The sequence below is a fragment of the Hippocampus comes genome, unplaced genomic scaffold (genome assembly GCF_001891065.2).
Source record: "Hippocampus comes isolate QL1 unplaced genomic scaffold, H_comes_QL1_v1.1 scaffold174, whole genome shotgun sequence".
Classification (NCBI taxonomy): Eukaryota; Metazoa; Chordata; class Actinopteri; order Syngnathiformes; family Syngnathidae; genus Hippocampus; species Hippocampus comes.
The window spans coordinates 7188106-7204403 of NW_017805983.1; the positions used below are offsets into that span (position 1 = coordinate 7188106).

General features: G+C 41.9%; 2 protein-coding genes and 1 long non-coding RNA gene across 3 annotated transcripts; 2 read left to right on the plus strand and 1 right to left on the minus strand.

The window, feature by feature from the left end:
• Positions 1-4147: 4147 nt before the first annotated feature.
• On the minus strand, positions 4148-10894 carry osbpl11 (oxysterol binding protein-like 11). The gene is made up of 13 exons (XM_019891368.1): positions 10514-10894; positions 10167-10235; positions 9899-10074; positions 9590-9669; positions 9330-9515; positions 8962-9160; positions 8019-8161; positions 7792-7932; positions 6321-6783; positions 6040-6226; positions 5290-5472; positions 4947-5100; positions 4148-4858 (listed from the first exon to the last, which is right to left on the minus strand). The coding sequence occupies exons 1-13, from the start codon at positions 10627-10629 to the stop codon at positions 4802-4804; spliced, it is 2154 nt and encodes a 717-aa protein (XP_019746927.1). The 5' UTR covers positions 10630-10894; the 3' UTR covers positions 4148-4801.
• On the plus strand, positions 8264-16204 carry LOC109528578 (uncharacterized). Its single transcript, XR_002170700.1, has 3 exons — positions 8264-8274; positions 11467-11471; positions 16125-16204. It is a non-coding gene; the product is annotated as an uncharacterized LOC109528578 (long non-coding RNA).
• On the plus strand, positions 11613-15142 carry LOC109528569 (glycerol-3-phosphate dehydrogenase 1-like protein). The gene is made up of 8 exons (XM_019891359.1): positions 11613-11725; positions 12743-12920; positions 13219-13359; positions 13440-13578; positions 13685-13797; positions 13867-14100; positions 14399-14505; positions 14587-15142. Exons 1-8 carry the CDS (start codon positions 11685-11687, stop codon positions 14681-14683), a joined length of 1050 nt encoding a protein of 349 aa, XP_019746918.1. The 5' UTR covers positions 11613-11684; the 3' UTR covers positions 14684-15142.
• Positions 16205-16298: the final 94 nt, after the last annotated feature.

Below are 16298 nucleotides of genomic sequence, written 5' to 3' on the forward strand. Positions count from 1 at the left end.
TTTTCATAACAAGCTTTTCTTATGTGGTTTCCAACATTTTTTTTTTTACATAACTACATTGCCGACAGAAAGCAGAAACATTCAATTTGTGCCGTAAATAATGGGACAATGTTTTAGCTGTCTTCCAGATCAGGTCTGCTTGCTCTAAACGCACGCACGGGTTCATCTGGTCAAGAAACACAAATCCTCCCTCCAGCAAAATCAGAAGCTGCCCTCTGCATTTGTCCCCTCTCACACTTGCGACCTGATGTTAGAATGAGAAACAACTCATCACTTTGGCTTCGGGGAACTTCTCTTTGAAACCAATTGGGTCAGTTTTGATGGTTGCTGTTCAATCGCCAAAAGCATTTGAAAGTGCAAAGTGATCCATGGCACATATAGCGAAATGAAACAATGCAATACAGTTTGGAGTGGTTTCCTTATTGGAATCATACCCACACATGTAAGAAGCACAATGATCCCCCTTGCCCCCCAAAAAAAGGATGACAAGCATGCTTTTTTTTTTCTTGTCTCGATTTTTGCTCTTGCAAACCTGAATGATAAGTTTGCTTTTTTTGGGGGTTTTTTTTGGTGACGCGCATGACAATAGGTGTGCAAGGAGGGGCCCATTTTGGAGAGTCCCGAATCCCAACGTGTTATTGCGGTGTCTGCTGGGGGTTTCCGGTTGTGTTGTTGATATGGACCAATATCATCCATCACTCAGCGTCCCCTCCCGACTATCCAGCATCAGCTAGTAAGGGGTCCTACGTGGGGGATTCCCAAAACATTGTGGTGCCATCATGCCATCATGTACAAAGTAGAGCCATTGTTGTTTTCATCGATTGAGGCCAAAGTCTGCCATCTTCCAAGATGAGCTTCAGCTCGAGGAACTATCATAGCCTCTTTTTTTGACTAACATCGACAAATGCGATTCACGAATGGCATAGTGGTTCATCCGCCTGACTTCGGTGCAGGCACCTTGGGTTTAGTCTCCACTCAGTGACGATGTGAAAGGAAGAATTAATGGTTGTCTTTCTCCATGTGCCCTGTGACTGGTTGGTGACCAGTTCAGGGTGTAATTTGCATTTTTCCCAACTGAACATGCTAAGTATAGAAATGGATGGACGGTTGGATTCATGGATCTACACATGGCCATTATATTGATTTTTTTTTTTCATCCCGTGTTCTGGCTTAAAGGCAACAGCAATGTGCCTTCTGAGGGAAAGGATTTTGTGCTGATGTCAGCCGCTTTCAAAGAAAAAGATTAAGATGGGAAGATTTACTTTACTGGAGATGCAGCACGGCAATAAATCAAGGATGCCGTTTCGGTGCTTCATCTGCATGGAAGGGTTTTTTTTTTTGTTTTTTTTTTGTTTTTTTAACGAAGGCTTTTTAAGCATTGAATGAGACTGGGCATCCTGCCAAATCTTTACCACATGCCACCTTATTTCAATTGAGTTATGGTCAATGATTTCCTGTCATGGACCTATTTGTGTGTTTTTTCTTCATTTCATATTGTTCCTTTTTATTTTGGGGGTTTATGCCACCACAGCACAATACCAGTGAAGGCAAAGAGCAAAAAAGTAGTTAGTTTCTGTGGTGACGCGGAGTAGCAATGCAAGAAGGGGGAAGTTTCCCCAGCGAAATGTTTAAAGGTAGCCAATTGGAGACAATGTTGTGATGGAAAAGTAGGTGAAATATATCAGATAAATCGGAAAAGAGCATTTCTTGGATTACTTTTTTACATTTCAATTCACAACATAAGACATATTGGAATCAAAGTACACATTTTTTGCAAACTCTAGGTAACAGTATACATCTACACAATGTGAGGCATTGTTTTTTGCGTTTTCCTTGTACGTATAGTACGCACCATCAATTGTAAATGTAATGTTCAGGGGGAAAGAAAAAAAAAAAAAAAAACAAATATTGTACTTGAGAAATTCCGGTAAATAGACTTGATCATAGCAGCTGCTATTCTTCTTGGAAAGCATTCTGCAACAGTTTGAAAGGATATCCTTGTACATGTTTGCATTATATCCACAGTAGAAGCTTCTATTTGTCCAAAATGTCTTAATGATGGTTTCACTGATTACATGGGGGTTTTTTATGTTCATATAGTGGATCTTCTATCTCAGGGGTCCCCAACCGCCGGTCCGCGGACCGGTACCGGTCCGCCGGGCATTTGGTACCGGGCCGCACAGAAAGAACTTGCCTTAATTCCGTTTTATTTATTTCGGAATACGAAAGATGTTTTATTTTGAAAACTTACCGGATTCTCCGTTACATCCGTCTGTGTCCAGCTTGACACACGTCAAGCCACGCTTCTCCGTAACGCGACCAATTAGGCTAAAAACAAACACCGGAGCTCGCAAAATGAGTAAAAAAACTGCTGGAGATCGCAAATGACGGCGGCCTTAAAAGTACGTTCGAGACAACTGGATTAAAGTTATGTCTGAATACTCTGAGATCGCCACAATAGCACTTTTGCTATTTCCGACATCCTACCTGTGTGAGGCGGGGGGGATTATGCAGCAACGGCGACGAAAACAAAATTACGAAGTAGACTGGACATAAACCACACACTTGCGGTGTCATTGTCTCTCCTATTACCCCGAGATGGGACCGTCTGGTTGCAGAAAATCAAGCTCGGTGCTGTGGTGAGTGGTCATTTTCATGCACTTTGAATTTGCGTTGTATCGTATTTTGAAGGCATTAAACATTGCCATAGCGATTGGAGTGTTGCGGCCAGATTAGACGCTCCTTGTGTTTATTATTATATTTCGAAAACACCACAGTTTTCATGCAGCTCATACCATATTATTTTGTTGTATTATTTCCGCCACACCTTAAATGCCGGTCCCTGAAAATATTGTCTGACATAAACCGGTCCGTGGGGCAAAAAAGGTTGGGGACCCCTGTTCTATCTGACCAAAACAGTTTAAGGGTTCAAAAGTGGTTGCCCGCAGGAACTGTGACGACTTATCTACAATGCGTCGTGTGAGGTTTCACACTCCTTCACAGGGCGCTGTAAATCTAAAGACGTAAGCCATGCGGTCTGGCTTGGGGGCGGCCCACGTGTGACGAAAAGAAAACAACTTTGGAGGGCTGAGGGAAGAGCTTTGGATGTAGCACTCATACATAAATGGAGACACAGATGTGATAAGCCACTGTGAATTCTAATCAGATATATAGTTAATAAAGCAACTAAATATGAAATGTACTAAAGAAAGTACAGTTTGGACAACTCAATACAGGTATATTATTTTGCATTGCAAAGAAGATGTGAACGTTCAGACGTTGACGCATGTTTCTCTGCCTCCACTACTGGAGACGCTCCTGCTTCCAGAGCTGCAGCTAATTACAGTTGAGGCATGAAAATATATTATTTAGAGTAGTAGTAATACTAATTAGTTACAAAATATTGCATAGCACTGAATTGGTGCTTTTTAAAAATAAAATTCATCTAAATAGTTGTATGCACCAACAGACGGATTATCTCAGTGGCGACTTTGAAAATTAGAATTCATCCAATATAAATTATTCCAAGACATGAATTATATCATTATTGTCAGACAGGATGTTAAATATTCTGAATAGCACTGGTGTCCATAATTTAACAGGTAAAATCATGAGGACATTCTCGGCTGGGGTCAAAATTGACCAAGAACAAATGGGAAACAAATGAAAAGTATTCATAATATTCACCTTGAACATAAAGTAAATAATTGAGCGAATGGTGGTTAACTTTATGCATATACAGACACTCTGCCTTTCTTTATCTGAAACTTGCACTGCTATTGGCTTGTTTGGTGTTGAAACCGACCACGTAAATGCTCTTTCCTCAAACCGGTGGAGCACTAAATGTGAAGACAGCGTCCCCTTGTGGAAAAAAAAAAGAACACATTTTTAGGCTCGAGAGTCCGCCACACTACTAAATAGCTTACATTTCAGGTATTTAAAAATATGCATAACATTTTTAAAAAACACATCAGGGACAACCATATTAATTTTAAAATGTCAAAATTGTTGAGCTATCCGTGTGCGTGTGTGTGTATGCACACACACGCACACGCTTGACCATTATAAACATGCATTTAGTGTCTTTGTTCGCATAAGGCTAAGTGTGTCCCGGCCGACTGTATTTTGCAATAAGTGCGAGAGTGCGTTTCAAGAAAATTGTATTTATTCCTTTACAAAACAAGAACAATTGGTTAAAAACCTTTATGTTGTATAAAGTCTGTAATGCAGATGCAAGAGTCGCAGCATGCATTTACATCAAGTTCTTTCATCCACTGCAACACAACAAATGAAATAAAATAATGGGGGTGGGCATTCCATCAGAATCAATGCATACTCTTAATCCATCATAATCTGGCTACAGTGTCACTCCTCATCCATGTGATTATTTAAGGCTATAGAATAACTGTACAATGTTTTATTGACAGATTACAGTATATACACTGAAAGAATATAATTATATCCAATACAAGAGCTCCACCCTCTCGTGTAATTACTTGAACTAAAATATTAGCCACAGTTCTTACGATGAAGCAGTACCGTTCTCATCACAATAATGAAAATATTGTTAAATCAACACTTATCTGAACTTAACTGAGCATCACTGTCATTGTAAAGACATTGGATAGCATTATCGTGCGCAAGTGGTCATACAGAATGTCCTGGTTGGTTGGTGTATACTGTGGATATATGATCAGAACAAAAGCTTGGAGGCTTTGTGAATATTATCTGCCCATCTGTTTGTGAGTGCAGGTAATCTTGCCCTCATTGCACAGGCAAATCGACAACAGCAGAGATGAAACTAGGATTTGACAGCAGAGCTTTTGGAGAGTAACTTGTGATAAATCCATCCATCACCCTGGTGGAAAGAAATCTAGCTTGAACACACGATCCTCTGTTTGCAAGAGAGGTAGTAAAAGGTTCCACGTTGAGTTTTGGTGCCTTACCTCCCTGTCAAAGTATCGGGTCCTCCAAGAAGTTTCTGTCTCAGCCCGGTGCCTCTCCTCTGAGCGCTGTCTCTCCTCCAGAATCCTCTTGTGCTCGGTGGCTTTGTCGATGTCTTTCTGTCGTAAGGCCTCCGTGACATGCTGCCACAAACGTCTAAAACGCATGCAAATATATTCAACGTACAGTAAGTACATTTCCCAATTTCTACATAGCTTGATAAAGTGTCATAAACATATACCTTGTAAAGAAACATTTTACATATTTGGGGGATGAGTGAATAATTACATAAAAACATTGGGATTTTTTTTTTTCTGACGCATGACCAAGTCTCTGTGTACTGACCTGGATTCAGTTGGTCCTTGCTTCTCGATCGGCCGGACCCACTTTCTTGTTACAGGCAGTTTGGTGATGTCGACCACCCTGGTCTCGCCACTGGTATAAGCAAATTCCAAAGTGCCATTCCACTCACCCTGAATGCGGCACACGACCACATTGGTTGCATTGTGTTTCACCTCTGCTGTTACTCTACATTTGGGAAAACAATGTCATTTAGTGTCATGCTCTTGTCCTGCACTTCAAAGTGAAACAAAGTCCTTACTTGTGCAATTTGCCGCCATAAAACGGTTTTGTCTGGAACGTAATGACTGCAGCGTAGCCTGTCTTGGTGCAAGTTATGTTAACTTTGCCCCCCAGTTCCACCCAGGGGACAGTGAGAATGGAGCGTGCGTAGGCGCATGGCAACGTGAAGGTGTATTCTTCATCATGTTCCAGCAAAGTCAGGCATCCTGACAAAAATCATCAAGTTATCAAAATTGAACATTTCCAGACAACCTTTCTTAATGTGAGACAAAAAAAAAAAAAAAAAAAAAAAAACCCACTTTCTTGTTACAGGCAGTTTGGTGATGTCGACCACCCTGGTCTCGCCACTGGTATAAGCAAATTCCAAAGTGCCATTCCACTCACCCTGAATGCGGCACACGACCACATTGGTTGCATTGTGTTTCACCTCTGCTGTTACTCTACATTTGGGAAAACAATGTCATTTAGTGTCATGCTCTTGTCCTGCACTTCAAAGTGAAACAAAGTCCTTACTTGTGCAATTTGCCGCCATAAAACGGTTTTGTCTGGAACGTAATGACTGCAGCGTAGCCTGTCTTGGTGCAAGTTATGTTAACTTTGCCCCCCAGTTCCACCCAGGGGACAGTGAGAATGGAGCGTGCGTAGGCGCATGGCAACGTGAAGGTGTATTCTTCATCATGTTCCAGCAAAGTCAGGCATCCTGACAAAAATCATCAAGTTATCAAAATTGAACATTTCCAGACAACCTTTCTTAATGTGAAAAAAAAAAAAAAAAAAAAAAAGGAGCTGCTAACCTTCCCCAATCATGGAGACTCCAATGGACATGCCCATGAATTTACTCTTAGTCCAGACATGGGTATTTACACACATGCGCCTCTCCTGGCATTCTGCATAGAACCCAGACACAGGAGGGTGATGGGATACTTGCTCCGCCACAAAGCGCACTTGGTAGGAATCTTGAGAGGCAGCTGGGTCAGGGCTTTCTTGTGGGGGCTCAGCAGAGGAGGACTGTGGTGTCTTGGGGACTTTCCAGGAGCAGTGGAAGGTCTCGCCAATGATGGGATTGTAGGGTTTCTTGGCAATGGCACCCTTGCGGCCCTCGTGGAAAGAGGTGAGGTAGTACTCCACAAATCGAACCATGCGCTCCTCCGGGGTGCTGCCGTCTGTGATAGCCACGAAGAGTTCTGGGTGCGACATGAAGTCTGCATACATCTCCAATAAAGAACGCTTCTCCAGGATAAAGGTGGGCAGAACAACCTGCAGGACAGTCGGCATGATTCATTCATTTATATGTGTTGCACAACGCAACTTGTGAGCTCTTGGCCCAAGTGCAGGAGCTGAAGTATCTTGCGGATCGGTGCACCGTCTGCTGTGATGTGGATTTTGTATCGGTCTGTTGTGGTGAAGAAGCTGAGCTAAAAGGCGAAGTGCTCAATTTACCGGTCAAACAACGGTGCAACCCTCAACTATGGTCACGAGCTATGGGTTGTGACTGAAAAAACGAGATCCCGGATACAAGCGGCCGAAATTAGTTTTTTCTCCGCAGCGTGTCTCTTCCTTCCTTGGGAGAAAAGGTGAGAAGCCCGGTCACCCGGGAGGGGCTCAGAGTCAAGCCGCTTTTCCTACAAGTCGAGAGGAGTCAGATGAGGTGGCTTGGGCATCTGATTAGGATGCCTCCTGGACACCTCCCTGGTGAGGTGTTTCGGGCATGTCCCACCGGCAGGAGGCACCGGGGATCGCCCAGGCCATGTCTCCCAGCAGGCCTGGGAATGCCTCAGGATGCCCGGAGAAGAGCGGGAACAAGTACCAGGGGAGTGGGAAGTCGGTGCTTCCCTGCTAAATCTGTTGCCCCTGCGACTCAACCCCAGATCAGGGGTAGAAAATAGATGGATAAATGGATGAAATACCTTGGAACTTGTAAGCCGCCCATGCCTACTTCTGACGCTGCATAAACATATTTCTTTCTGCAAATCTGATTTAGAGAGGTATTTTTTGTTCCATTTTGTTTTTTTTGTTTTTTTTCTTTTAACCAACTATCTGTGATCCAACCTAATCTTGAATCAGAAAACCCTTGAGGAAAAAAAACTGATCCTGGTGGCTCAAAACTTGCAAACAGGAAGATGTACAGTTTACACATAGCCTGTTAGCAGTGAAAATAATCAGGTGAACTCCACAGCACACAGCAGGCAAGACATGCTGCTGAGCTTAAGTCAGCATGTCACAATTTGTTTATTGTCATATGTTAGCACATGGAACTCAACCTACCCGCGTGAGGTCCATGCCTAGCTTCAGCTGCGAGAGCAGGTGTAGGATGACGCTGCGCTCCTCCTCCACCGCACACAGGTCCTCTTCTTTGTCTGTGAAAGAGTCCACTATCTCATCCTCAGCAGCAATGTCTTCTTGCTCCTGAAATACCAAGACAATAATGAATTAACATGTGGGTACAACCCTAGCCCACTTTTGGAAGGACTGCGTGGCTCCTGTTGTCTTACCCCAGAGAAGCTGCAGGACTCCGGGCTGCTGAGCTCCAGACATCCCTCCTCTAGGAGGCCCTCTCCTGTTGTGAAGCTACCCAAGGAACTGCTGCCATTCTTCAGGATGTCAGGCTTGGGCTCCAGCCACTCAATGGTGGATCCTACCATGCGCGGGGAGTGCAGAGCAGCAGGTTCAGAGGTACTCATTATATTAATGCCCCCCAGGCTCCCTCCCAAGGCCCCCTGACACTCACAGCTGCGTGCACAAACACACGTACCCCTACAGGTAGCCTGCAACTTGTGGCACAAGTGTAACTTGTGCTGGGCAAACGGTTTAGTTCAAGCTCAGCAGAGTGCAACTAGAGCCTTCAGTCAGACACTGCTTGCCGCACCAACAGGAAACATCGTCATCCTCTGATTGGCTCAGGACTGTCGGCGTGGTATCTTTTTATGCAAGTTTCGGGGCGGGCCGATTCCATTCAAATTCACCTTGTGTGTTGCTGGGCAACTTATTCTGATTGGCTGTTGCGATTGGGGCTGCCTGATGAAATATGCATCAAGTAATAAGATCTGCTTCAGAAAAGTGGGACGTTAGCTGTCTGTTTTCGTGTTTCAAATTATTTTGAAAACATGTGAATGTTGAAGTTGAACATGATTCTATAAACTGCACATGTGCTACAAACACTACTTTGAAATGCTTACTAAAACTGCTAGGTGTCACAACAGCATTGCATGTATATTGTAGCTACCTAAGGTCATATTACTGTTGACACAGGTGGCAATAATAGGTACTCTCCCTATAAATAATGCAAAATTATTCCACTGTTTGTCTGGATTGGATAGAGACGTGTTGTTCTGTATAAGCACATCTATGATTTGACATGTAGAACTACTCATTAGCACAAATTTTGTTTCCCCTTCATCACCATTTTAGTATAGGGAAAGGAAACAAGCCGCACACCTCCCATCAAACCTGTCTGTCTGGCCACCTGCTGCAGGTTCAGGATATGTAAGCACTCATTGAGGCAGGTCATGGTAGCCATGGAGGTAGCCTTGAGCATGAGCAGGTCCTGGTCTAAAGCGGAAAGTCCAGGAGCTGCTGGTAGACCCTCTATGCCCTGGATTAGGTCTCTGTGTTGGCCTTGAGCCTGGCTCATCATCTAGAGGAGGGAGGGTCTGGTTATTGGGGACAAAAATTTCAATAAAGTACAGCAAAATATTTTTGACATCTTATTCCATTGCCTTCGTTTGTAAAATTACTTAATGCTGGAAATAGATGGGCATTAATACAGATATAGGTCAATCAGTGTTGAGTGCTTAATTATTTACTTCTCTGGCTTCCATTAGATGATCTGGCAGTAGGGAACGCTTGCTGGAATACAGTGATGAGCCCTTGTGTATTTGCCAATTGAATAAGGAGGTGGGGTTTTGGCTCGGTCGGCGCAAAGACATGGGTGAGCTGCTGCTGCCTTGAGACACCATGGAGTAGCTGCGTGACTTGGGTGGAGGATTACTCTAAGCAAAGTGACACAAAGTTTAATTGAAGAAAGTTAAATTATATGTCCCACTTGTTTCAAAGTGAGTTTTACCTTCCCCATGGCCTCAGTGTGATGCTGTGTGCAGATTTGCAGTCTGCTCACCCAGTGTTGCCTCTCTTTGGCATCGGTGGCTGAGAATGACACATGCATAAAAATAAATAATAAAACATGGTCAGGGTCACTATAACACTGTCCTAATCAACATTGATCCCTGCTCCAACGGCATGCATCAGTAAACAATGTCAAAATTTTATGAATATAATGGACGGGGACAAGAAAATTAAGGCCTGTGAGTACCAGGCGCAAGAAAACAAAATTGAATGAGAGCAAAGAATCAGGAAACAATGTGTTCAAACAAACCCCTGAGCTTGTACTGCTCTCCACTGATGGCATTAACAGTGAATGTATGTGAGTCCTCATCACTTGGGGAGATGACCGCACCAGCCAGGGGGAGCATGCCACGGGGCTTCTGAGGCCGGGACTGCTCATTAACAAAGTACTCCAACAAACCCGCTTCATTGTTTAGGACAAAGAACCTGGAAACAACAGGATAAGGTATCCAACTCCATAAACAGCAGTGAAAAGGCATCACGTTTGAATGGTTCTGCATTTAAATATAGCACCTCACCTGTACTGCCAACCTGTCACCAAGTTGGTGTACTTCATCAAGTAGCCATCGATATTTTCCATGTGGTCACTGGCATCCAATGTTAGCATGCAAAGGGGAGACAAGCATAAATAACAATCAATGGGAGGGAGCGCACAGCCTTAAACACACAAAAGTGATGCATAAACTGTCTCGTGGATGTGTCTTGCCAAAAGTCGAGTAACTGAGAACAAATGCAACGACCGAAACAACTCTGAAATCGAATGGCGTTCTTTCCATCACACCTGTATGTCCTCTCTAATAAACACATAACACGATTGGATTCAGTAACTAGCTTTATAGCGTCATCGTGTTAAAAAAACCCTCACCTATACTGCCAGCTCTTGGCACTCGCTCTACCCGAGCTTGGAGTCCTGTTCTGGGGGAATACATCCAATTTTCCGTCGTTTTCCGTAATTCGTATTGCCGAGGTTTCCCCTTGCATAGTCACTGACAACACCACCGCCTTTAGCTTAGCCTAGCCGCAGTCTGCTGGCCTTAAACTAACTCGTCAAAACAAGACAACGTAAAAAAAGAAACGAGGTTTCTTTAAAATGAAGAACGGCGTTCAAGATCCATGTCGTGTTGACCACACAACCTCCATAAAGCCATTTCCCTATTCACTATACAGTAGTGCATAAAATCTGATGAAACATATCCAGCTAAAGTAGCTGGACAGCCTTCCTGGTAGCTCCACCGGAAACACATCACGTGCTCGTCATTGTGGGATTCGCAACATACATTTTTTTGTATCAAATGCATTTTTTTAAATATATATTTATGAAAACGTGACTTTTCAAATAGTATTTGCAAATAGAATTCCAATCCACACCTAAAAGACGTTGGGAAGGAAATTATTTGATGTTTCCTCTTTAACTAGTACGGTACAGTAGTAACACTGCAACTGTGACGTGACGCCAGTAAAACCATTCCAGTGTCTATTAATAACAAAATTACCTAATACTCATGTTTGTCAGTTAAAGGATGAACCTTGGCTCGTAAATGTAAATAAACAAACAAACAAATAAATAAATAAATAAATATATCGCTATACCTCTACTATACAGTACAGTATCAGGAAATTTCCACAAGCAACATTTTCGTTATGACGTCAGAAGAAAATAATACACTGTATATTATACTTTTCTATAAGCAATTATATTATTCAGCAGAATATAATTAAATGTGTACAATATTATTCAATATCATGTATGTATGTATGTAAATAAAACTAATCATTTCTTGAACTGCATTGCTATTACCTGTATACGCGACCGTGAAGAAAAAGTATACAGTACAGGTAATGAGTTGCTATCGTAAGATAACATCTGTAATTACAGAAACGGATTAAACACTCTTAAAATGTGTTCTTTCTGGGGAAAAAAAAGTGTGTTCAGGATACCTGATATCGAGTGCAATCATGGGGCGTATGAGGAAGTCAATAAACGCGGAAGATCAAGCACGGCGCAGAGTTCAGAGAAAAGGGCGACCAGTATCGAAATGCCCGGGACAAAAGTCTGCATCTTGGGATCGGGAAACTGGTACAAATTGATTCCGTTTTTAAGATGTGTCTCTCACAACGGTGTTTCATGACTGTTTCGCGCAATCTGTGCGTGAATTGACATACTGGTCTTCCGATTTTTTCCCTTCTTTCTTGGAAACTTTGTTTTGTATGATCTATCACATTAGAGAAGAACAACGCAAAACGATTAGAATACACTTATAGTCCGTTTATAGCTTTTCAGGAACAGTGGTCAAATTTTTAAAATCATGTCTACCCCTTGATCCCTTTTCCAATTCCGTATCGCCATTATTGATCGACCAACATTAAAATACTCACAGACAAGGCTGAAATTGTATCCCCAAAGATGTATTTAATATTATTGTAATCCACTGTAGTTTCAGCACCGTTTGAATATTACTGTTTAAACACAGTTTTAGGGAAATCAAAACCTGGACTCACGATTCACTTAAGGTGTATTGTATGTTAAGGTTCAATTAAAAATGAACCTTAATTAATTTTTCAAATTAAACACTCAAAAAAATATATACTGTACTATGGTACTTTGACTACGTTTACTAGTTAAAATCATTGAACTGAATGTAACAAATATATTGTATTGCATTAAAAAAGAAAGAAAACAAGAAGACACAAGAAGGCTCCACCCCTTGCCTCCTATTGTCCCCCGTCGTCCTCCGCATAGGTACCACAAGAGGGAGCACGCGTACCACACTTTGAGAATATTGGCGTCCGAAAACTACTGTATTGATGGTGTTTTAAGACTGACAACAACGCTCATGTCTTAAGTTTAACATATTTGGTAACATTAAAAGGCTGTATTTGTTCATACATTCAGGTTAAGGCTCATTGTCCTTTAGGCTTTGTTTTGGGGCGTTTTGATTTTGTATAGAAAGTCAGTTGTGTATGTAATGCCTGATTGCCTGCATTGTTTTAACATCTTACTGTTGATCCACACCCGTATGAATTTTTACTCTCTTTGTTTAATGCCTCACATGAATTCACTTTTTGTTGTTGATGTTGTTGTTTTGTTTTAAAGGGGCTCTTCGATTGCTAAAATCGTTGGGGTCAATGTCAGATCGTCAAACCGGTTCGACCCAGTGGTGAACATGTGGGTTTATGAAGAAGTGATCGATGGGAAGAAGCTGACCGAGATTATTAACACGGAGCATGAAAATGTCAAATATTTGCCTGGCCACAAGCTGCCAAAGAACGTGGTAATTGTCTATTTGGATTAATTGATTAATTAGAAAATGATGTTGCAAAATGTCCTTCTTTATATTCAGCTTTAGTTCTATTGAATATTTCTTTGGCATAAATGTCATGTTGACATAATTAAAAGCGGTGTTAGAACATTATTTAGTTTTGTTGTCTTCTGTACTGCAAGCAAGTCTAATTTTTTTTAGCTATTGGTTCATCTGAAAATACTTTCTCGTTATCTGAAGATCTTTTTAACACTGTAAAAGATCATATCAGTATAGTATGATCTCAGTTTGTCACAATCATTTTGTACAGGTGGCTATTCCAGATGTCGCGGAGGCTGTGAAAAGAGCAAAGTTGCTCATTTTCGTCACCCCGCACCAATTCATCCGCTCACTTTGTGACAAAATAAAGTCTCACGTTGAAGACGGGGCCATCGGCATTTCACTCATCAAAGTGAGATCCTCTTTTCATTTTCTGATAGCAAAATCAAATAAGAGTTGCTTGACTCTGGTATGTACTGTAACTGGCTTTAGGGCATCGACGAGGGTCCAGGCGGATTGCAGCTCATATCGGACATCATCAGAAAGGAACTGGAAATTGAGGTCAGCGTCCTGATGGGGGCCAACATTGCAAGAGAGGTGGCAGAAGAGAAGTTCTGTGAAACCACCATTGGTGTGACACTATTTTCAGTATTTTTAGTGGATCACTTCTTCCTGTCTCTTGCGTGTGACTGTTGTTACTTGAGTTACTGTTTTCTCTGCTGTTTTCAAATATATAGGTTCAACAAATGAGGCAAATGGACTTCTCTTCAAAGAGCTGCTTCAGACTCCCAACTTTCGCATCACTGTGGTGCAGGAGAGTGACACAGTGGAGCTGTGTGGAGCCCTGAAGGTAAATACGTGCTTATCGTGAAATCCATTCACAAGGCCACAAGAGGAGCAAATGATTTTGTGTCCACAGAATATAGTGGCAGTCGGGGCTGGATTTTGCGACGGCCTCGGATTCGGGGACAACACCAAGGCTGCGGTGATCAGGCTGGGTTTGATGGAGATGGTTGCCTTTGCCAAATTGTTCTGCAGGGGCCAAGTGAGTTCCGACACATTCTTGGAGAGCTGCGGCGTGGCTGACCTCATCACTACCTGCTATGGGGGACGAAACCGCAAAGTTGCAGAGGCTTTTGTCAAAACTTCCAAGGTGACTGTCCGCAACACCTCAACTCCAGCTTGCTGACGAATACACAAGAAACGCTACAAAAACTGTTGGAATATTGCTCATGCATGCCATTGTTTTATTTGAGTTGACAAGCTTACAATAAACACTGAATTTATGCAATCATTTACAAATTCACACTACATGAACATAAAAGCACTCCTAAAAATGTATGTTTAAAATGATATTGAAACAAAACACCACATAAAGAGACAAACCAATACAAGGAAGGAACATACAGCATTCATTACACATCGTATTAAAAACATTTCTTCTTCATTAGTCCATCGCAGAGCTGGAGGCTGAAATGCTCAATGGACAAAAACTGCAGGGTCCACAAACCTCAGCTGAGATATACAAAATCCTACAGAAGAAGGACATGGTCAACAAGTGAGTTCCCTGGCCTCCCTGGCAAATACTGAATAGTTCAAAAGTTGTTCATTTTAACGAATTATTCTCTTCCTGCTTTAGGTTTCCACTCTTTACATCCATATACGAGATCTGCTTTGAAGGCAAAGATGTGAAAAAGTTCATCGCCTGCCTTCAAAGCCATCCAGAACACATGTAGAGTGTCGACAGTACTGCACTGTGCCTTTTGTGGAAATTTGGAATGAGAAAGGGTCGACAAGATTCATGAGGTGGAAACACAAAGTACAGCCCAGCGAACCAGCACTTTTTAAAGCTAAATTATTATAATTCAAGAGTTATGTTTCTTCTTTGAATTATTATCCATCCTTTCCTCAATATTCTGTACCTGTTACCTCATGAGGGTAGCGGGGATGCTGAACCTATCCCAGCTGACTTTGGGCAAGACACTGGGTCCACCCTGGACTGGTTGCTAGCCAATTGCAACCATTCACACTTATACCTAAAGACACTTTCGAATCTGCAAGTAACTTAACATGCATGCAATGTGGGAGGTGGTGGTGCTAACTAGTCCACCCCTTTTCTTATTTGTTTTTCGGTAGTTGTTTTTATTCATGTGTTTAAATCTGATTTACCAGAATAAAATCCCTTTGAAAATCTCGATATGTGACTGTCATTATACAAACCCAATTCCAATGAAGTTAGACGTTGCAATGAACATACATAAAACAGAATACAATGATTTGCAAATCTTGTTAAACCTATGTATAGTTGAGCACACTACAAAGACAAGGTAGTTAATGTTCAACCGGATAAATCTTTTTGTTTTTAGTAAGTAATCATTAACTTGGAATGTTATGGCTGCAACAATTTACTACACTATCCTGGGATCCCTTCCAGAATGTTTCATGAAGATCTAATGGAGCATTTCAAGTTTAAAAAGTATTTATGGGATCATTACATTCATGACTGCTTCAATAAGGGTGTGAATATTTTTCCTGTTTGGTTTTTGCAATGCTCAGTCTTCAGCAAGACCACTTTTTAGCATCTGAACCAGATAGTCCACTTTGTTAGAGCTAGGATGGACAACAAAATCAACATCTACACACATGTTTATTTTACTAAACATTGCACAGATGGGGGCAGATGGTGGTCGACTGGTTAGCACGTCCGCCTCACAGTGCAGAGGTGCAGGGTTCGATTGCAGCTCCAGCCTTTGTGTGTGGAGTTTGCATGTTCTCCCTGTGCCTGTGTGGGTTTTCTCCGGGTACTCCAGTTTCCTCCCACATTCCAAAAACATGCATGGCAGGCTGAATGAACACTCTAAGTTGTCCTTAGGTGTGAGTGTGAGCACGGATGGTTGTTCGTCTCTGTGTGCCCTGCAAGTGACTGGCAACCGGTTCAGGGTGTCCCCCCGCCTACTGCCTGAAGATACCTGGGATAGGCTCCAGAATGCCCCATGACCCTTGTGAGGATAAAGCGGTTCAGAAAATGGATGGATAGATGGATATATTATAGTGGTTTCAAGAATCTGAACATTTTTGGGGTAAATCTTATTCGAGACTTTGATTTATAACCATTTACAAACGCCTCATTGGTTTATAACAAAATGTATATGCATCAACCTGATTCAAGAAAACAAGCAAACGAACAAAAATGAGTCAAAGAAATATGTAACAATACAAGGCACAATAAAGTTGCATTTAAGGTCAATCAGAGATAATCACTACTAAATATCACCATACTGATTAAATTATACGAGAAATATTTGAAAATTTGGAAGAGATGCAGATTTTTATTTTGTGTAAGTAAAATTT

Excerpts from the sequence above, each read along its gene's own strand:
- osbpl11 (XM_019891368.1), bottom strand. The coding sequence starts at position 10,629 with ATGCAAGGGGAAACCTCGGCAATACGAATTACGGAAAACGACGGAAAA. Across the intron at positions 6,784-7,791 it reads TAGGCATGGACCTCACGCGG|GTTGTTCTGCCCACCTTTAT; the intron begins GTAGGTTGAGTT and ends ACTGTCCTGCAG. Across the intron at positions 5,473-6,039 it reads TATGGCGGCAAATTGCACAA|AGTAACAGCAGAGGTGAAAC; the intron begins GTAAGGACTTTG and ends TCCCAAATGTAG.
- LOC109528569 (XM_019891359.1), top strand. The coding sequence starts at position 11,685 with ATGCCCGGGACAAAAGTCTGCATCTTGGGATCGGGAAACTG. Across the intron at positions 13,579-13,684 it reads GTTCTGTGAAACCACCATTG|GTTCAACAAATGAGGCAAAT; the intron begins GTGTGACACTAT and ends TCAAATATATAG. Across the intron at positions 14,506-14,586 it reads AAGAAGGACATGGTCAACAA|GTTTCCACTCTTTACATCCA; the intron begins GTGAGTTCCCTG and ends TTCCTGCTTTAG.